This window comes from Suncus etruscus, chromosome 10 (genome assembly GCF_024139225.1).
Source record: "Suncus etruscus isolate mSunEtr1 chromosome 10, mSunEtr1.pri.cur, whole genome shotgun sequence".
NCBI lineage: Eukaryota > Metazoa > Chordata > Mammalia > Eulipotyphla > Soricidae > Suncus > Suncus etruscus.
Genome location: NC_064857.1, coordinates 7,766,147 through 7,788,914, shown reverse-complemented (window position 1 = coordinate 7,788,914; position 22,768 = coordinate 7,766,147). Strand labels below are relative to the sequence as shown.

At 34.8% G+C, this 22,768-nt stretch overlaps 2 protein-coding genes and 1 pseudogene across 3 annotated transcripts in view; 1 reads left to right on the top strand and 2 right to left on the bottom strand.

Moving 5' to 3' along the window:
- Positions 1 to 22,768, bottom strand: part of PIP4P2 (phosphatidylinositol-4,5-bisphosphate 4-phosphatase 2) — a 523,645-nt gene that overhangs the window by 144,952 nt on the left and 355,925 nt on the right. The window lies entirely within an intron of this gene.
- The window catches only part of LRRC69 (leucine rich repeat containing 69), a 74,486-nt gene that overhangs the window by 39,214 nt on the left and 12,504 nt on the right, over positions 1 to 22,768 (top strand). For both annotated transcript variants that reach the window (XM_049782127.1, XM_049782126.1), the window contains 2 exons: positions 16,387 to 16,488; positions 21,503 to 21,682. In XM_049782127.1, the coding sequence (XP_049638084.1) occupies positions 16,387 to 16,488; positions 21,503 to 21,682 (282 nt within the window). The remainder of the gene's footprint in view (positions 1 to 16,386; positions 16,489 to 21,502; positions 21,683 to 22,768) is intronic.
- On the bottom strand, positions 2,250 to 2,367 carry LOC126021258 (uncharacterized; annotated as a pseudogene).

Genomic DNA, 22,768 nt, shown 5'->3' with positions numbered 1-22,768 from the left:
AACAATAGACAGGTTGATAGCACCGCAGTAGGATATTTGCCTTGCATGTTACTGACCCAAGACAGACCCAAGTTCTATCCCCTGTGTCCTATATGGTCCCCTGAGCCTGCCAGGAGTGATTTCTGAGTACAGAGACAGGAGTAAACCCTGAGCAATGCCAGGTGTGTCCCAAAATAAAAAAAAATATTATAATAATTAAAAAAATAAGAGATGAGGGCCAGAAAGACCATTCCATGGTAGGAAGCCCTCTATAAGTAGTGGAGCAGTGCAGTGAGGGTAGAGACCACTAAGATAATAATAATTTGAATTCATCACACTGGACAAGAAATAGGTGTTGAACAGAGATAAAGTTATAGGCACGGTATCCTATCATTAACAAAAGCGCAAACCAGTGTCTAAAACAAAAAAAAAATAAAGGAAAGAAAGAGAGAGAGACAGAGAGACAGACTTGAAATGTCTGCCAAGAGACAGGCAGGGGTGAGGGAGGGGTGAGGGAGGTGTTTTGGGGTACCTTAATTTGAGCCTTTTTTAGTTGGTACTTTTCAGGCATACAGGATGTAGGGACATGCATCATTCAGCTCTGGGAACTTCTCAGAAATTATTAATTTGACTGTTGCTTTTTCACAGGGGTTTTCTTCCTGTATATCTGGGACCTCTACTATTATATATATTGTTGCTGTTGAATTTATCCCAAATAAATTTGTTGTTGTCAGTTTATTTTGAGGATTTTCCCCCGTCTCTGTTCATTTATTTTAAGACTCTTTTTCAGCTTCTTGTGTTGTATAGAGTTGTTATGATGCGGCTCATATTCTAGCTCACTAAAATCGCCCTCAGCAGTTATTACTTTGTGGTGCGGCCTTCAAGTGAGTTTTTCACTTCCCCTACCACATTTTTATTTGCCATATTTGTCTTAAGTTGTCTCATTTTTATTTTCATATCTTACTGACTCCTGTTCTTGTTTCTTTTTTGTTTGTTTCAGTTTTTTGAGTATCCTTCCTCTAATGTCCTTTTCAGAGAGGATAGATAAGTAGCTGATGTTAGTTGGGTTCTCATAACTATCATCTTCTTTCACTAGGTTTGGTGGGGTTGTGTGTTGCCTTTTCTTTGTGACTTTAGCACTGTGTGTGTATGTGTGTGTGTGTGTGTGTGTGTGTGTGTATTTTAATGAATTGTGGTGGGTTCTAGAAGAAATGTGAAGCTACACAGTGAGACAGAGCAGTTGTGTTTTTGGTTTTTGGGTCATGCCTGGCAGTGCTCAGGAGTTACTCCTGGCTCTGTGCTCAGAAAATCGCTCCTGGCAGGCTCAGGGAACCATATGGGATTCCTGGAATTTAACCCGGGTCTGTCTCAGGTCTGCTGAGTGCAAGGCAAAGGCCCTAACACTGTGCTATCTCTCTGGCTCTCTGGCCCCCTTTTCTTTTTAAATTTTGTTGTTGTTGTTGTCGTTGGAGTAGCTTGCTCAGGGCCATTTTTTTTAAGACTAAGATCTAATTAGTCCCTTTGATTCCCAAAACTGCCCTCTGTTACCATAGCTCCAAGCTCTGCTGTTGCCTGGCATAAGGCCATACTTTTGTAGAGGTGCAGGGACCTCAGTTGAAAATGTACACTGGACCTGAGAACCCTACCTGAGTTATCAGGGAAGAGGAACTGGAGTGGGTGAAAGGATGCCCACAAGTAGAGCAGCTCCCAGGCCTCACCGCTGAGGTTGGACTGTTATCTGGCTATTGCCCTCTCATAGCCAAAACCCAGGGCCTCCGCCTCAATGGCTCAGCTGCACTTTAACATCCACATCCTAAGAGCTTGGCCATGGGGTTGGACTTGCATAACTCTTCAAAATTCCAGCTGTGCAAACTCAGCCGCACTTATGAATGTCTGTTTCCAGTGAGGTTGGCCTGGCAATGAACCCATTTGGCTCTCCAGAGCTTCAGTTCACCAGGACAAAGTTGGGACAATGTTAGGGTCCATTCACTGGGTCACCACCGCTACGTTTTGGTTCAGCAATCTCCCAAGGAACTTGATTTTGAGCCAGTGGAGGTCGGTTTTTCCACTCAAGGAGTTGGGTGCCCTGTTGCTGTATTTGGGGACTTGTGGGGGTTTCACTCTTGGGCCTCAAGGGTTTGAGCTGCTTGCTCTCCCTGCCTATCTGTAGGTTCTCCTACACTGCTACTATGACAGCTGCTAGAGCTTCTGCTCTGTTTCCACCATTTTTCTTTCTCCCGAATTTTTTAGAAGTTTTGGCTGAGTTCTTACTGGGGCTCAGTAATCACAACTCCTCTTTATCAGAAATCTTTTTTTTTTATTTACTGTACCTTCTCTTTCTATACAGTCAGTGTAAAGAACACAACCTGTGGTAAGAATTGGGAGGCCTTATTTTTTCTTTTCTTTTTTGATCTTTTAATATATATAAGTATATATTAATATATATATAAATATATAGTATATATAAATATATATACATATATATAAATCCTTCACCAGTGTAACATTTCCATGACCAATATCCCAAGTGAGTGGGGAGGAAGAACACTTTCTCAGAAATCATATCAGAATAAGTGACCTCATTGCAAGATACAATAATTTTCACAAATTTTCTTGTTGCTTTACTCTTTTTTTTAAAATAATTTTGCTCCCATTTACCTAGAAAAAAATATATTATGATGAACTATGTCAACTATGTGATACATGGTCTTATAATAAAGTAGTTTATATTGAAAGGAAAAAGAATACAAGCTTCAGTTCATTACAGATCACAAATGAAAAAGGTGAAATTGTGAACTCTAGGAAAAGTAAAATATTCAAAATTATTCTAATTTGGGACCAGAAGAAAGTAAAGTGGATCAATACACTAATTTATTGATTATTTTTAAAATTCATTTTTGTGTTATATCCAGCCCTTGTAGTACTGTGGATAACCTCCTGGTGCTCTGTAGAACTGGGGTCCACGTGGTGAGTACTGGGTCTCCTGCAAGCAAAGCATGAGCTTCAGTCATTGCCATGATCCCGATAAGTGATTTTCTTTGTTTTATTTGGTCACACTTGGCTCTACTTGGGTCATTCCCTTGACTTTGCTTTTAAGGATAACTTCTGGTAAACTGGGAATCCTTATGGGGTACTTAGGATTATATTTGGGCCAGTAGCATGCAAAGCAAGTGCCTTACTCTGCACCCCAATATGTAAATTTTAGTTACTAGGTATTATATCTTTTCTTTATCATTTTTACTTCTTTTTCACATTTTAAGAATCGCTAGAATTGGATTTTGAAAACTAAATCTTTGATGAAATGAGTGATCCAAAATATAATGCTATTTATTTGTACTTCTTTTTATTTTTTTCTGAAAATTTTATTATAATACCGATTTACCAATTTACTGTTCACAATACAGTCATTTCAGTCATTAAATGTTCAAACCACCAGTGTGACTTTTTTTTTTTTAGCAATTTCCCAATTTCTCATCCATAACCATAGTTTTCCTACAACATAAAGACAAATATAATGATCAAAACATAGATCAACAGGGTCAATTTGAAATAATGTTATATTTGTCCATGGTGTTTCTAAAGTCAGTGTCTAAGTATTTACTGGATTTTGATAAGTGATAGTTGTGCCTTCTGATTTACTACTGTTTAGGCTCACTGAGCTTGGTTAAGTTACCATGTAATTTTCAAATATTTTCTGTGATATTAAGGGTTGAGTCTACTATACAATTTTAAGTTGTCTTGTGACTACATGAACCACGTGATCCAGGATTTGCAGATACGAAACAAGTTTGGTGGCTTGGAAATTTGATAAAGTTAAGATGGAGAGCTAAACTGTTTCTGTCAGAAGGTGAAGGTGTGTGGCGCTGGGCTGTTGCAGTCCAAGCAGAAAGGGGAGTCTGTCTTCTCACCAACTTTCTGACAATGCCACAGATGCATTAGCCTGGATTGTACTTCCTGGGAACTATTAGAGGCACCACCAAAATATTTTCTTCTGAAGATTGGTGGAAGAGTTAAGCCATTTTTTTTTTCTGCCAGGAAGCTGGCAGCTGTACTTCTTCTACAAACAATAGCATTTCTAAAATAGGGGCCAAGGAAGAGCAAAGATTATGGGAATATTATCAGTTCAGGTACTGTGGAAAGTGGTGCTACTAGTTTTAAGAATTTTCCAAGAAACACTACCAATTTTGAAATTTTTCTTAAGTTTTAAGATTGTCCTAACAAAATATCAAAAGAAATTGAGCCTTAACTACTATGTTGTGTTTTCTCATCTATTTGTGGGAAAGGTATTTGAACCATACCTGGTTTACAAACTCAGGGGGACTTTACTTTAATGAGGCTAACCTAAGGTCAGCCTCATGCAAGACAAGTGAATGCCTTTCTTAACCCCTACACTCTCTAGCTCTATGTTTCTCTTATAAGGATATTAGCTCTTGACTTAGGACATATCATAATTAATTATCTCTATTAACCAGACCTGCAATTTGGTAACTACTTTGGTAACATTACCCAGTAATGTTTATAGAAATGTTATTCATCTATTTGTACTTGAAGATGAGAAATAAAATTGAATACAGGGTTCTCGAATTTAAAGACATTTTCTGAGCCAACCATAAAGAGAAAAAGTTCTTCCCTTTTTGCTTGTGAAAAGCTCATCTATATTTCAGCCCTTTATTGAAAATAGTTTCACCACACTAACTACAACGATCTGGACCAAATGTCTGTCTAAGTCAGGCATCTTAGGATAAATGATCATACTTAATTTGGCTTTCCTCACACCTAGATTTAATCTTGCTTAAGTATTAATGCCTATCTCAAAGTCAAAATTTGTATGATCTTGTGCAGTGAAGATGTAGGGAGTTACTATACACTCATCAAAGACAAAAAGTTTGACTTTATTTATTTAGCTCTATTGAGACTAGCCTACTGGTCCTGACAGCATGTACTACACTTAGAGACAACACATCAGTAATCTCTGTCTTGTTCTTTCCTTTTTTTATTTTTTTTTATTTTTTTTATTTTTGGGCCACAGCAGGTAATGCTAAAAGGCCACTCCTGGCTATGCACTCAGAGCTCTTGGCTTGGTAGTACCATATGGGACCTTGGGGGAATCAAGCCTAGGAACCTGTCCTAGGTCAGCTGCCCACAAGGCAAATGCCCTACCGCTGAGCTGACATCTAGCATGAACAGACCCTAGGTTTATTGTTGCTTTTAACCTTATATTTGTCTAATTTACAAAGCTAACTCCATTTCAAAGCTCCAATGTATTTTGTTATTTTTAGATCTTTGGGCTCAGTGAAGAAAGCATTTTCTTTTTCAGTATCTCATAATTTCTAAATGAGTTTTTCCTGACTTTTCATAGATGTAATCCCACACAAATAAGTAGAACATACATAAAATATTCCCAGGGAGTCATTTAACGTTGGAAGAAGAGAAGTATTTCTGGGAAATTGAATACTTGGAAGGATGATTTTGTTAGATGTCAATATAAATGATCAAAAAATGTCTTTAACTAGTCAAAAATCTATATCTGTGGGAGAGAAAGTTCTCAGAGAAATGAAATTATGATGTTTGCTTTGTAGAAAAAGTATTTAAATTTCTAAAAGCCTTTTTGCCATGACAGTGATAAAATAGCATCAAAGTGTGAGAATTATATGTGGCAAAATATTCATAAAGCTATGTCAAGGACATCTCTGAAGCTGTCCACAATCAAATGATTTCATTTAAGTATCTACTTTGTTGAAAAAACAGAGATATCAGTTTACTTGCTGTTTACTTTCTGTCTTGAACTTGAAGAGCAACATTTGTTCTTGTTTCCATATCAGTGGTTTACTTTGGTCATGACTGAATACTCAAGAAAACTATATCCCATCTTTAATGGTCATTACAGGCCTCTCTAAAATTTGACCTTAATATAAAAATTGCATCCTTTTCTTTGGTTTTCAGTGTGCCTTCAAGGGTGCAGTTTATTAGGAGTTATACATTTAAATAACATTCAATGGCCTTTAAGGAAAATGGAAAGAAGCCAATGCTTGCCTAATGAGAACCCCTTGTGGGCCCTGTGGTTTTATGTAAGTGATGTAAGCTTAGCTAGTATAGAATCAGTGAGTTCCAAAACTTGACTTAATGCTTTGCCTGTCATTACTTTTATGAGAATGAGATCATGAATTTTGCTATTTCTTACAAGGAGCAAGAAGAGGAGTGTTGAATTATACATTAATGCTTTAGTAGTCATTCTAATTTAAAGTTTTTTGAGATAGACTTTTTTTGAAATAAAAAGCACGAAAAAATTCATGAGACATCCTGAAACCAACAAGAATTTGGGTAAAACTCTGGTCCAAATAGTGACGACTCAAATAAGATTTGAGATCCAGCTTCTTTTCTGATCAATAAAACAATCTCAGTTCTGACTTTCTATTTCTATATATGCTGTTAGAATTAAAAATTGGTTGTGTTTGGGATCCTTATAATTGCCTCAAAGGTATGTTGATGGGCAACCAGTCATTAATTACTGTTGGAAATTTTATTCTTCTAGCCAAGTAGTGAAAAAGAAATAGTGTATCAGAAGGGAGGGGATCATGAGATACTTGTGGAGGAAAGTTGAGATGGATGGGTGTGGAATTGGAAAATAGTATGCCAAAATACTATTATTAATGGTATTATTATTCATAATACCTAAATAAAAGTGGGAAAAAACCCTGTTATTCAGAAATCTAAAAGAATTCTGTCTTTATTTGAAATGGTGATTCCAAAGTTTAGGAAATGCTCACCTCATTTGTTGAAAGGATAGAATTACTTGCTCAAAATTAGACAATATGAGAAGCTGCTAGGATTACGGCACAGCTGCAGTTTAAATGATTTCAAAACAAGAGTTCGTACTTTTGAAAGATTAAATCTAATAAAAATGAGAAAGAATACCTTTAATTAAAATCTAGTAATGTATTTCCTATGAGACACATTGAGGCATTAATATTCATTGAGAAAATGAACCCCCTCCTATAATCCTGAATAAACTCTATGGAGGCAAACATTTTTGTCTTTTTAGTTAATAGATACCCATGCTCCAGAACAGTGGATGGATTCAAATATCTCTGGATAATGTATTCATGTACGTGTGATTGAATTGATAATGGATGGATTCATGGAATGATGGATGGATTGTGTAGATATAAACTTTTTTAAACCAAAAATGAGTGCCGTGCTCTATGCAAGGAAGTGACAGTAAATTGTGAGACTTGAAATAAAGAAGTGAGTTGAAGATGGTGATTTTCAATTCAGTAAGGTTTACCTCCAAAGATATTTGGCATTGTCAAGAGTTTTTTGGATTTGCCCCAACTGAGAAATCTTGCTGATACCATTAGAATTACACAGAGAGGTCTAAAACACGCAGGGGGTTGTTCTGAAAGTTTTTTCATTCATGGTTGGTTAGTCTTCCATAATGAAGTCTTAATTCTGGTTCAAATTGTAAATGTTAAAGTTTAAAATAGCCTGAATTTAATCTTTATTTATTTTTATACAATAATATTTCATTTACCCAGAGCTGCTCAGGATTTACTCCTGGCTCACTCCTGGGATCATATATGTAGTATGGAGCACTGAACCTAGGCATCTTAACAGCTGTAGTATCACTTCAGTCTGGTTTTTATTCTCCAAATTTTTATATTTTACCCATTTCTCTGTTGATAAGCCTATAATTTCTTAAAAAGAGAATCATAGCAAACATATTTTAGGGTGCATAAAATTAGCGGTGATGCTTGTGAAAAATTTATCTAATTGTTTATAAACTTGGGACCACACCCTGTCATGCTCAGGGATCCATGTAGTCCTGGGGTTTAGACCTAGTCTTAGTTTATGCAAAACATGCTTTCTAATATTTTAAGTCATCCCCCTGCACCTTGTTAAAATTTTAATATCTTGCTTGAATACCCAAGTATTTCAAATTATTATTTATCATACTTGTTTACTTTATAATTTATTTTTCTATATACTGACTAGATTTTTTAAGTCTCATATTATGTCATATAAAATGCTTGGGATATAAGAATATATATATATATATAATACAAACCAAAACAAAAATAAAATCCCAATTCTTTATTGAGAGGGCATTTCTAGATACTTCCAAAATTTCTTGTTTTAGAGTGAAGTCACTCTGTTGATGATATTTAGGGAAAGTAGGCAGTAAGAAGATCAAATTTCTCATTATTTTTAGGATTTTTATAAGGTGTTGGGGCAATGAATTTGCTGAAAACTAAAAGAGGCTCTATAAAGATTAACTTGCTCGACATTTTTTTGTGTCAAAAAATCACTTAACTGTACAGAAAAAGTATAATGGTGGGTTAGGTACAGTGACTAGGGATAGAAATGTTCTAGAATGAACATAGGATGAAATGTTCTAGAATATAATTAGGGGCGAAGTCACTCCTGTGTCAAGTAAATAACTAGCTAGACCTGTCAAGAAATTTGGCCAAGAAAGTTTGAATCAGAAAATTGTTAGAATAAGAAAACCTCTTCTTTAGGAAATCTGGCAAGAAAATTCCTTGTTCTGTATTGTGCAAAGTCTTTACAGACAAAGACCAATTCAGAAGATCCACACTTCACTGTGTAAACAGTAGCTTGCCAAGGAGGTTATATGAACGTAAACATCAAATATAATTGCCAATGAGGTTACAGAACAGTTAACATCAAGTATAATGATAGCTACTTTTCTTTGAAAAATCATATGTTTGGTTTTATGATGAGAACTTTAGTAGCATTATTTTATTTTATTTTGGATTTGGTGCTACACCCCTCAATGTTCAGGGGCTATTCCTGGCTCTGAGCTCAGGAATGATCCTTGGTTGTGCCCACCATAATCATATGCAAGGGCCTTAGCCTTATATTATCTTTCCAGGACCTTCATGGATTTTTTCTTTTCTTTATTTTGGTGGGTGGGTGGGAGCATATTCTATAGTGCTCAGGGGCTGGTCAGCATAGCTCTATCAGCACAATAATGAGAAATAATGAGAAAACTGAAATTTTTTTTAATTTTCTATTTTTAATTATGAGAACAAAGATGCAAAGAAAGAGGACAAGGTAAAGTTACAGTGGAAGGACAATCACCCATAACATAATTCTCAGAAGTCCCCTTGCTGATATCTTAACTTTGAACTTTCAGCCAAAGAACATTAAGATAAATAAAACAGAATCCATGTACAATTACTTTGTCCCTCAAGTCCCCAGATTGTAACACATTATAATATTTCTTAACAGCACACAAGGCTATCTAAAGCCATAAAACTTGCGTAACTCCTTAAACATTAGAGGCATAGTATTTTTTACATTTTCATGTACATGCACATTAACTTAAGTTAACCTCAAATTTTAAGTGTGAAAACTGAGATTTTTAAAAGAGATTGTGACACCTTGCTTAAGATGGTACAATGAGGGGCCGGTGAGGTGGCGCTAGAGGTAAGGTGTCTGCCTTGCAAGCACTAGCCAAGGAAGGACCGTGGTTCGATCCCCTGGCATCCCATATGGTCCCACCAAGCCAGGGGCAATTTCTTAGCACTTAGCCAGGAGTAACCCCTGAGCATCAAACGGGTGTGGCTCAAAAAAACAGAAAAAAAAAAAAAGCTGGTACAATGAAGCTAAATTCCAAATTATGATTCTTCAGGGTCAAAATATTGTTAACTAATAATTTTATAATCATCTCACGATTTATCATCATATATCAGTTTTAATAGTAAAGATCACATGTTCTTTTCATTATCATGCAGAAATGGTTGAATTGAGTGTCTAAAGACAATAATCTGAATCTTCTTGCTACTGCTTCTCTGCTCCTTTATGGTTCTATAGGGTTTAACTTAACTAGAAAGTAGATGCATGGCTTTGGAAAATATGATATTTAAGATTATTAAAGGCGGGGCCGGTGAGGTGGCGCTAGAGGTAAGGTGTCTGCCTTGCAAACGTTAGCCAAGGAAGGACCACGGTTCAATCCCCCGGCGTCCCATATGGTCCCCCCAAGCCAGAGGCAATTTCTGAGTGCTTAGCCAGGAGTAACCCCTGAGCATCAAACGGGTGTGGCCCAAAAAAACGGAAAAAAAAAAGATTATTAAAGGCACATAGGGACTTGAGACAAAGTATAGTGGTCAAGGTGTTTGCCTTGCAGTGCAGGTAATTCTAGTTTAATTTCTGGCACTACAATTGGATCCCTGACCACCACCAATGTCACTCCTGGGCAAAGACCCAGGTACAGTCCCTGAGCATTGGTGGGAATGGCTTCAAAATCTTCTCCCAATAACCATTGAGTACAAAAATTTATTAAACCCCTCCTCCCCATAAATCTATTAGCAGTGAGTAAAGTCTGAAGGTTACTTGGAAAGCCCAGAATATAGACTATTTTTTGAGTGTGTGCCTGGTAGTTATAAAGAACAGTTAGTATTGTATAAAATCCTCCTATATGAAGACTATCTACTCTTCTTGTTGCAGAGAAAAAAAAAAACGAAGTTAAGTTATTGAGTATTTCTAGAGACTTGTGTCTGTTTTTTTATTGGCAAGGTAGTGGGAGAGGGTAGAGGTATACCCAAAAGGGCTCAAGGGCCATTTTTGACTATCTTCTCAGGAATTCCCTCAGGTGGGCTCATGGACCATATGTAGTATGAGGAATTTAAACTGGGGTTCAGCCTCATACAAAGTTGGCACCTTGACTCTGCATTATTTCTTTAGCTCTGTTGCTGGCATTCTTATACCTTAGATAAAAGGAAAGGTAAAGGTAATTGTAAGTGGGGCTTTCAAGAAGGATACACTCAGAAAAGTGAGAAATCAATCAAGAAAACAATTTTAAACAGAAGACTGGAACAATAGAAAGCTTAGCCTATTAAATTGTTAATTGAATTTCAGAAAACTGGTAGAAGAAGTTTTAGCAGGTGACACTTAGGAAAGATGAATGTGTCACTTGAGGGTGACTTTGAAGTTTTTGCAATTGTGGTTTTGTTTCAGGATAGACATTTTTGCTCACTTTCCTTTTGTTATGCTTATAAATAAGGACTTGGTGACAATTTAGTAAAATTATTTGATGGTTGCTTATATCCAGATGTTTAGATACGCCTCTAAACTGAAAGTTTTTTCTCTGGGTATGTGTCTTTGAAAAATCCTGGTAGCATGAAATAACAAACACAAGACTAATACACTCATACAGTTTTTTTTCTTTCTATATACTATTGAATATATCTTGATCCTCTGCATTGAGGGAGTCTGATGGGTGAAATCAGAAGGCAATCTGGATTTAAATTCTAGCTCTGGATTTAAATTCCAGCCCTCAAGGTTATGTTTCCTTTTCTATTATTCCTGCAGGGAACAGCATATTACAAAAGATCTTTGAATTGGCTATAAAATAAAACAGGCTTTTAGGGATGGACTTACAAATTAGCTTTCCAAATGAAATGTGATGAGTCAAGACTTTGGGCAGTGGCTTCTTTTGCAAGCCATAATGTAGTAATGAATATTCCGTGTGCTATCTTTATGTGAGGTAACACTATGTCCTGGAAAACATGAAATTTTGGGTGCTGAATGTGGATTTTAGGTTTGTAGATTTTAGCTCTATGTCTATGACTGAATTGTCTAAAGCTCTTGAACTTGAATTTCTTTAATTTTTATAAAGTTGATAATTAAATGATAATTGTTGTAATTTTGGATAACTGACTGGCCTAATAAATGGAAATGATCAGAAACATAGTAAGTGCTTAATATATATTATGCACCAATTCTTATTTTACTCACACTGTCAAAGCTCATGTATTCTTCCTACCACAAACAGTAATACAAGTGTCATAAAGGAACTCCTCATGTCAAATTTTTTTTTGTTTTTTTGTTTTATTTGGGCCACACCCGTTTGATGCTCAGGGGTTACTCCTGGCTAAGCGCTCAGAAATTGCCCCTGACTTGGGGGGACCATATGGGACGCCGGGGGATCAAACCATGGTCCTTCCTTGACTATCGCTTGCAAGACAGACACCTTACTTCTAGCGCCACCTCACTGGCCCCCTGATGTCAAATCTTATATAATTGTGCTGCTTTCCTCCACCACCATTTTCCCTTAAGTTATCTCTTCCTAGCTATTTTTAAAATTAAGATTAATTTGGTGATCTAGTGTTCAAAGGATGCAGGGCTTACACCAAGTGAAACTTGGTCAATTGAGATGGCAGGTTAGAGCTGGAAGAACAATATGCAGTTCTCTGAGGTATTAAAAACCATCAAGACTACTCCTGTGGTGCTTAGATTACCTCCATGACTATACTCAGGGAAGATTGAATGGCCATATGGTTCTGGAGATAAAACTTAAATTATAACTCTACTTCTATTCCCAAGAATCTCACATATATATCTAAAAACCCCATACAATAATATGAGACTTTGAGAAAATGCATGGATTAGAGCTTGCAGTAATAAACTGAAAGAATATACAGTTATGAATGTCTGAATAAGACTGATAAAATTCTATTTATGCTAGTATATTTTTACGTTCTAGCAGGAAGAGAAATTGCAGCTGATTTTTCTAGATCCATGAATTAGTCTACAAAGCAAGAACAAAATAACAGCCAGCCATTAAGTAGTTTGTATATAATGTTAGAGGAGAAGAAGATATATGGATTAATTTTACATGCCCATATAATTTTAATTCAGACCATTTCAGATGACATGTTTCACCAAATATTCCTGAGCTCATAAAGAGAGCAGAAGTTTTGTTCTTTGTTAAATACAGACTGCCAGCCAAAAACAAAAATCTTATAGATTCTTTCCCTTCCATTTTGACAGACACAAAATTCTTTATGAAGTTGTTTGTGCTCTTCCCCCACCTATGTCTTGGTGATGTTTTCTCCACATGCTTTTTGAATAGTCACAACATTTACTTGAATTTTTTTTCACAAGTTGGGATTTATTTTTATTTATTGCTTTTAAAAATGTTTATAATATATTTATTTAATCACCATGATTACAAATATGCTTGTAGATGGGTTTCAGTCATAAAAAGAATACCCCTCCTTCACCAGTGAAACCTTCCCACCACCATTGCCCCCCATCAATATCCTCCCCCATGCCCTGCTTGTATTCAAGACAGGCATACCACTTCTCTCACTCACCACTATTGTCATGATAGTTGTTAGTGTAGTTATTTCTTTCACTGCACTCACCAATCTTTGTGGTAAGCTTCGTATTGTAAGCCAGTCCTTCCAGCCATCATCTGTATTGTCACTGGGTATTATAACCGTACTGTCTTTTATTTTTTTTAAATCCCACAGATGAGTAAGAATAGTCTCATTTATTGCTCTATTCATGCAATGGATCATTTAATTTTGGAAAAAATTAGTAATAATTGTTGATTGAATCCTTGATCTCAGTTTTTCTTTTTTATTAGGACTTCTTTTTTAATATTTTTCTTTATTTAAACATCTTGATTACAAATATGATTGTGATTGGGCTTCAGTCATGTAAAGAACATCCCCTTCACCAGTGCAATATTCCCATGGTGGTGGGAATTAGCTTGAATTTTGTCCCAATCTCAGTTGTGATCTGGAAGAGATTTTGAGATTTGTTAATTGGGGAAAGAAAGAGAAGGCCGTGGTGCTGAAAATTCAGAGAAGTCCACAGGTGGAGAGAAGGTGGAATATTTATGTAAGTGCTTCCATCGCAAGAAACAGAATGGGAAATATGGTTGCTTGCTGGTAAAATGTTTGACGGCAAACTCTTGGTGAAAAGTGTTGATTTGGGGCATCTATCAATTTCTGGGTGGTATATAGTCCCAGTAGAGTTGGTTTCAATACCAACATAATTTTACTGAAAGCAAGTTGGAAATTTTTGCTCAGAGTTGGTTCTCCAAAGCTGGTAAATATCAGTGACAGTAAACTTGGCCCCACTGACTAAAATAGAAAAGATTTGATATAAAATTTGAAGATATAATATATCCATCTTTAAGATATGGATTTTATTTTGGTGTTTGGGTCATACTCGGAGGCACTCAGGGGTTACTCCTGACTGTGTGCTCAGAAACTGCTCCTGGCTTGGGGGACCATATGGGATGCCAGGGAATCGAACCATGATTCATCCTAGGATAGCACATGCAAGGTTAATGCTCTACTGCTTGAGCCATTGCTCCAGCCCTTTGAGTAGAGATACTTAAATTACCTGTCTCATTTTCTTTTTTATTAGCTCCTTGTCAACATACCTTAGCATATCTTGAATGCTAGAACCATTGTTGCAGGCATTCTGAAAATAAGTTCTTTATATTCCATTTTTATTTATTTTCTTATATTTTGGTTTTGGAGTCATACCTGGTGGTACTCAGAAATTTCTTGGATCTGTGCTGGAGGTGGCTTCTGGAAGTAGTTGAGAAACCATATAACTTCTCGGGATCAAACCTGGGTCCAGCATGCAAAGCATTCAAACTATTGAGTTCATTCAAACTATTCAAGCTATTGAGCTATTTTTGTGGCCCATGGAGTTTATATTTTAGTTGGAAAGATCATAATAGAGGCATCATATGTGAATATATGTATATATTTATATGTATACATGTATATAAGTGTGTATACACATAACTTAAGGTAGTTTTATGATAAAAATATATAGTACTGCAAATGTTGGGGACCTATGCAGGAAGGATTTGGTGTATTCTGTACACTATAATGTGTACATATAACATTATAAAAACAAGTAAAAAATAAAGGATCTGCTAAACTTCATATAGTATATGAAATATCACACCAGTTCAGAAAGACTTTATTCATATGTGAGTGTATTGTGTGTGTGTATATAAATAAATAACGACACTTTTGGGAAATTGATATAAGCTTCTATCTTTAGCTCTTTTCTCTTTACCTACTTCCAGGTATCATAATATTTGGCAGGGAAATAGAAATGGAAATCTTTTGGATGGGGCTTCTAGCAAAACTTTTATTTTCCCAATAGAATTATATATGTTTATCTAGTTCCCTTTACCCCTTACTCCTTGATTATTTACTTTTTTTTTTTAAATTTTGGGTCACACCTGGCAATACTCAAGAGTTACTCGTGGCTCTGCACACAGTAATAACTGCTAGTGTTGCTTAGAGGACCATACACAATACTGGAAATTAAGCCTAGGCCATTCACATACAAGGCAAGTACCCTACCTGTTGTATAGATGAATAGATCCAGCACCCATTTCCAGACTTTATTGGGAGTTAGAATAATTTACCTGTAAAGTGACAAGCATGGCGATAATAATATATTGTATGATCCTACATTAAAATGAATAGATTACAGTCCATTAATGCTCTTTATATTGTAAGAGATTCAATAAGTAAAGAAAAATAGTTAAACATTTTAAATTGGTTAAACATTCCTTCTTTGATCAGAACTGTATAGCTAGGTTTAATAATTTCTTTTACACAGATGAACTTATATAGTTTATGTGCAGAGAACAGAGAGAGGTCCAAAGGATTATGAAGGATTGGTGCTTTGTTTTAGAAAGGTTGGCCTCTGCATTTCGCATTGCACGTACATATAAATTATAATACTGATAAGGATCAATACCAGAATGACCAATATGTAAATTACTACTTTATTTTATTTTGATTGTTGACCCAAAGCCAAGCCATAACTTTGAACCAAATAGGAGTTAGCATCTTTATCTAATGTGACATTATCCTTATGAGTAATATCATTCCAGAGAACATTTCATCAGTTGTAGGCAATGTCCCTTTTCTGGGTGTCAGGTGAAGCAGAAACCTCACCCCCTAATCCCAATCAATGCTTGGCTTCAGGTATAACTCTATGATTACTACTGGAAAAGTTGTGGTAGGGATGAACCAGGTGTCCATGGTTAGATTCTGCAAATTGTATGAAGGAAAAAGGCAGGGTTCCAGAGGGCCAAATAATTCAACATTTTATTTATTATTTATTTATTTATTTATTATTTAAACATCATGATTACAAATATAATTGTACTTGGGTTTCAGTCATACAAAGAACCCCCCCTTCACAAATCAGTGCAACAGAATTCAACATTATTAACTACTATTTAAAATAATGGTATATAGGAAATTTAAAAGATTTAAGTAATTTCAAGAAACACATTTTATACATAAATATTTTTTGATCTCTTTTGTTACTAACTAGTTCTATGATTCTGAAAAGATGACTCAGTTGCGTGTTATCAGCGGCCTCTAAGATCGTGGCCTGCATGAAAATTTAAATTCTTGTTACAGCTAAACATATGTCCTGTTGTTTAAAGTACTAACACAGATAAATAAATAGAATAATAATAAATAATCAATAAAATAATAGTCCTAAATAAAATAATTTTACACAGATTATTGAAAATGTAAATTTGAAAGTGAAGGCTGTTATTTTTCTGTATAATGAAGCATTTTTTTTTTTTGCTTTGAAAAGTTTCAGAATATTAATCTGAAGGAATTCTATTGTGAGGGGAATCCATTGTTTTTGAAGCAACCATTTAAAGCCACACAAGAGATTTATGTCTGGAGCCTACAGGTAAAGACTTTTATCATTCATATAAGTCTTCAAACTAAAACCCATAATTTATGTTTTAAAGAGTTTCATTTTACCATTTATAACAAGTTAGCAAAATGATTCATGTAACCCTAGTCTATTGGAAAAGCATATCATAAACATAATCTTTCTTATTCACTTATAGAATCAGATGTAATCAATTTGATTTCCAAAGTGATTAAAATCAAAGAAGTGGACATATTTTTGTTGGGTTAAAAGAAAAGAGACGAGGGGCCGGAGAGATAGCATGGAGGTAAAGCATTAGCCTTTCATGCAGAAGATCATCGGTTTGAATCCCGGCGTCCCATATGGTCCCCTGAGCCTGCCAGGAGCGATTTCTGAGTATGGAGCCAAGAGTAACCCCTGAGCGATGCTGGGTGTGACCCCAAAACCAAAAAAATAAAAGTGATGAATTTGTTTCTACATTTCCTTTATGCAGGAAGTACTTGTTTTTTTTCTTTTAAAATTTTATTTTTATTGAATAATCATGAATTACAAAGTTACATGGTTATTTGTGATTGAATATCAGACATACGATATTCCAACACCAATCCTTTAACTAATGTCTGCACCCAACACCAATATTTCCAGTTTTTATCTTGTCCCCATCTCCAGATTGCCTCCTTGGCAAGCACATTTTCTCTCACCACTGTCCTAATACACTCTTCTTTAAATTATTACCCCCCTCTACCTGTGCCCCAGCGACCAACTTTCTACTGAAGTTTTTAGAACTTTCCATGCAACCAGAATTTTTTAAATACGAGACGATTTTAAATTGAAATTGGCCAACTCAACACCAGAGACTCCTGTACCATTATTCTTCTACATGACCAAGCTAGCTTTGAGCCTAGAAATTGAAGTTTTTATTTTGCCAGTTTGTTTGCTTCAGCAATTTATATCAGCATGAGTGAAATTACTCAGTCTTTTACTTCTTTATTAATTTTGCTAAGCATAATCGTCTGAAAATTAATTTGTTTGATTGTACAATTGAACTTATTAATTTTCCACTTTATTCTAAATTTCACATAAAATATTGCTGATAAATGAGCCGTATTTATTTATTTATTTACTTATTTTGATCTATTGGGTCACACATAGGCGATGTTCAGAAATTACTTCTGGAGGTGCACAGGAGACATGAGATGCTAGGGGTTGAACCTGAGCGGGCCATACGCAAGACAAGTTCCCTACCCATTGTACTATTATATCAGCTTCAATAAATGAGCTTTAGTTTTCTTCTCTTCCTTCTGGTTCATCTGGCTATAATGCACTTTGGAACTCTCTTTACTCAAATAGTTTATCAGTAATGATTTTATTATGCTGAGGTATATGCCATTTATTTTCAATTTATGGAGTATTTAAAAAAGCAAATAAACGTTGGACCGTAAGATGCTTTTACACTACCTGTCAATATCATTGGGCTTTTATATTTAACTTTGTTTTAACTTTTGTTGATGGTGGTGCCTTGAGTATGTTGAACCATCCTTATATATCTGGATTAAATCCCTCTTGTTCTTTCCTTTGATGAGATGTTGCATTTTATTTTTCAAGATTTTGTGAAATCACCGTGCCATACATATTCATCATAAATATCAGTCTGTAATTTTCCATTTTATTCTTTACTTTTTGGTTTATATTTAGATTTACTACTGACCTGTAGCTTGTGATTATGAGTTTTTCTATTACTTCGAAGTAGTACATTTTATTTATTCATTATTTAATTTTATTGACTTGCTGTGAATTACAGTTATAAAATTATTCATAATTGAGTTTCAGATTTACAATGTTCCAACACTGATCCTTTCACAAGTGTCTACTACTTCCCTTCACCCATGTCCCCAGTTTCCATTCTACCCTGGGGCTTGCCTCTATGGTAAGCACTATTTTTTTCCTATTGCTTTCTTCTTTAGGCATTGTGGTTTATCATACTGTTGCTGATAGGTTATCATGCATGCCACTTTACTTCTCTTCAGCACAACACTTAGTCTTTGTCCAGACAGAGGGATCACTTCCCTCTATTACTGTCTCAGTGATCCATTCTGGAACCATCCCAGCCCTACTCCAAGTGTTCTATCCTCTGAACTATATCTCTGGCCTCTATCATTAGTGCAAAACTTTGAAACTTTCCAAACCAAAATTTAATGTTGATAATGAGTTTATACCAACACATAAATCAGAATAGGTAAGACTAAGAGTTTAATTCATGTTATCTAATTTATTTTTTCTAAATTATATGCACTAAAACTAAAATCATTTCTATTTTATGGTTGAAGTATCTAAGATTGGAGAAGTTAAGTGTTTGTCAAAGTACAGCTACATGCTTAATAACTCCTGGAGCCAGAATTTTCACTCACTGTTTATCTAGGATACTTGGATTTAGAATCTTTGCTCCTGACACTACTTTTCAGTGTAGATCTTACAGGCACTAATGATTGATTATGCATGCAACAGTTCCAAAATTTCTTGTTTAATTTCAAGGATTAGTATTGGTTTTTGTCAATTATATTTTATCAACTTTTATCAATTTTTATCACATGTAAATTATATTGTCATATCAATACTTGCTTTTCAAGAAAGTTTTCCATATTTTGAGCATTCTCCACATTTCCTCTAATACGTATGTCCCAGAGAGACTAGGACTTTATAATAGGTGGTTATATAGGTGGCTGGTACTAGTTGAGTCTTCTCATCTACCCTCTTCACTTACTAATTATGGTGGGGTTCACAGAGTTGAGGGACCACACTCTTCTTCCAACACATTGGGCACAGCATGGTTAATTGATCTGCAGCAGTTGCCATATTTTAATTACATATGCTATTCTAAAGTAACACTCTGGCAAAGACTAGACTTGTATACATAATGGCTAATGTAAGACTTTTTAAGATCCATCCCAATGTTGGACATCACGTTTGTCAATAAATATACTGGACATTTTCCTTTCCAAAAATCATAAATGAAAGAAGTGAACTGTGACTTATTTATAGGTCCGATGTGTTTTAGAAATTCCTCTACTATCTTTACTGGGAGTGCTAACTATTTTATTATTTTTTCTGCAGTTTGTAATGAGATTTAGCCATTGACTTTATGGAGCTAAAATCTAACCTCTAAAGTTATTATTTGATTTAGAATCACAACTAGTGTTCTTCTGTTTAAACATCTTGAATATAAGTAGAAAATATATATATATATATTATATGTATTCATTTTGCAGGAGTTCAGTTAGTAAGAGTGTAAAAGAATACTGTTTTTTTTTTTTTCTGGATGATTTCATTATGTAACCACCCTAGAGAATGATTTTAATGGGGAGGAGGTTATCTTGTAAAAAGATCAGATCCTTTGTTACCCATACTCAAGCCTGTTTCCTCTATAATGACAGCTTTTCCAGATGTGTGATAAATAGGAGGGATGGAGTAATAACGAACAGGGAGAGATTCTGTTCTTTGTATTTTATGAGCAATGAAAGATTACATAAACAAATGCATATATATATTGCCAATGATACTTATCAGAGATTAATGTTGACTATTCAATATTATTATCAAAGCTAGAGCTTTGGCCAAAAAAATACTGCATGAGTTAGTCCCATGCACTATTAAAATTAAGCAGTTTGTATAACAGTTATAAAGAATATTTTGCTATGGGCATAAACAATAGATAGTTGGTGGTGTAATTCAAAACTATTTTGTTTGTTTTCTCATTAAAGTCCTAACTTTATGCAATTCCTATCTCATGTATTTGTTTTTAACTTTAAGATGTTGATAATGATAATGGAAGTTTGTATTTCTTTTCTATCATTTTTGTTAATATTAGATTATTGTACATAAAATAGTATAGATATCTATATGGTTAGCTTAGTGCTATTATATGCTATCATATTCATAAAAATTACTACTTTTTGTTGTTGGGTTTATTCATTACTCAGTGCGGTGACTAACATACTTTAATGCTTACAATCAGGATGCCTAGGGGAAGTTGTTCAGATTTTGATTGAATGGGTCTTAGTACATCTACTGATATTCAGAATTTCTAATAAGTTTTTCTAAGGTATTAGATCAGTTTTTATTAATAATTTTTATGTTGACAAAATTACAAATGATTACAAATCATTCACAGTAGTATTTCAGGTACATAGTGATATTGAATCAGGGGCATTCCCATTACCAATGCTGTCCTCCCTCCACCCCTGTTCCCAGCATGCATCCTATATCGCCCCTTCTTTGCCCACTGGGTTGCTAATATAAGTGGCCCCTTCTGTGTCTAGCCTATTGTAGATTAGGTATTGATTCTGTTGTAGTTGGCTTTGGATTTGGTGTACAAGTAGGATCATTTTTTATTTCTACTCAATGTGTTTATAAGAGTGTTTGATCTTTGTGCCCCCCATTATTTCCCCCTCAATTAGTGAGGCAGAACCAGATGGTTCAAGTTATGTGGTTCTGTTTGATGGTAAGAAAAATATAGAAAAAAGAAAAAAGGGGGGCAAAAATTCAAACAGGCATAAAATGGGAGGAGTCCTTCTAGAGACTATAAATACCAGTTTAAAAAAAGAAAGGGAAAAAGGAAGGAAAACCTAAAAATAATACAGTCTATATAGATTTTAATAATTTGTGAATGATGCTCCAACTAGTAAGCATTTAGATACTACGTTGTAAATATGACACTAAATCTGTAAGTTCAATCTTGCTTATTATAGTGAGATGTAAAAAATGAAACAATTGTACTTACAAGTATTAAGATGAAATTATTAATAAAAATTTATAGAAAACTTCAGTATGTAAGGGCATAGATTAGTGAAAGAAACTTGCTGTTATTATAGTTCTTAAAATTAAGCTTACATTCAATATCATTTAATTATAATATGGTTTATTTATATGCTAAGAGTTATTAACCTAAATTATAATAAATGAGCCTAAAATATAAATTAGTAAAATAGGAATAAAATGTAATAAAGTAAGTACCTTAAAAATAATCAGAGAAATCATATTTTTTATCATTTAGGAAATAGCAGCAAGATTTATAACATATCAACTAGCGGTAAAAAATGATTTTTTAATGCAAGCAATAAAATGGTACCCACAGATCAAGGACTTGATTTCTCAAGCAAGAACATGTACAATCTGTGGAAAGTCATTTTTAACAACATGGCTGGAATGTGTTGAATTTGTTCCTCCTAATAAGGCAAGTGGCTTTTTTGTGGAATATGAACATAAGACTTTCTGCCCTTAGCTAAATCAATCACTAATAACTTGATTTGTAACATTGACATATAATTTTTCCCCATTTTTTTTACCTCTCAACCTCTGGTTAACCACCACTCATATTAAATACTTTTCTTTTTATATTTCACATGTAAATGACATAACTATTCTCTTTCTTTTCTGTCTCATTTCATTTAGCACAATACCGTAAGGCCCATCCAATTTATTACAAACAGCAGGATTTCCTTCTTTTATTCGGGATTGAATAATAATATTTTATTGTACTCAGTTATTGTATTCACTGAGGTATAGACATATTGTTCCATTGCTTGGTTTTTGTGAATAACGTTACAATGAACATAAGACTGTAGATATATTTAGAAATTGTGATTTCATTTTATTTCCTTACATACTCAGAAGCAAGAATTTTTTGGATTATGTGGTTATTTTAGTTTTTCTTTGTAAACTTTTAAAGAAATTTGCCAGAGACTGTGGGGGCCTTCAGTTTGTTGGAGGCCAAGCAGGCAAGACTCTGACAAGATTAAATAGAGAAACCAGGGGCCTTATGACAAACCCTTAGGTCGGAGTGGGAGAAATGAAGAGAGAGAACTGAGTTTGGGTCCAGGGTCAGGCCAGATTGAGGGCCAGGAGAAAAGAAACAAGTATACTGAGTAAAGGATAAATAGTCCAAAATGATACAACTGAAGGTCTTTCCAAATCAAAGAGAAAAGCCACAATCAGGAGTAGAAACAGTTCATTCTGTCAGATTGTTACTCCAATTGCCTCTTCAAATTGCCACCAACACCCACTCTGCCCCCATTCTCACTTTGGTATAAAAAAATGTAGAAAAAGATCTCCCTCTTTCCTTTTGTATTTAAAAAGTTTTAGGGTAGGTAGTTCCAGGTAGGTCAAAGTTTTTCTTCTTTATTAATAACTAATATAGATGACAACTTGAGATCTTGCTTATTTAAAACAATAAAATAAATGACTATATCTTTTAAAAGATGCAAAACTAAAAGCCTATATTGATTTCTGTTAACACTATACTAATTGCATCTCCACCTAG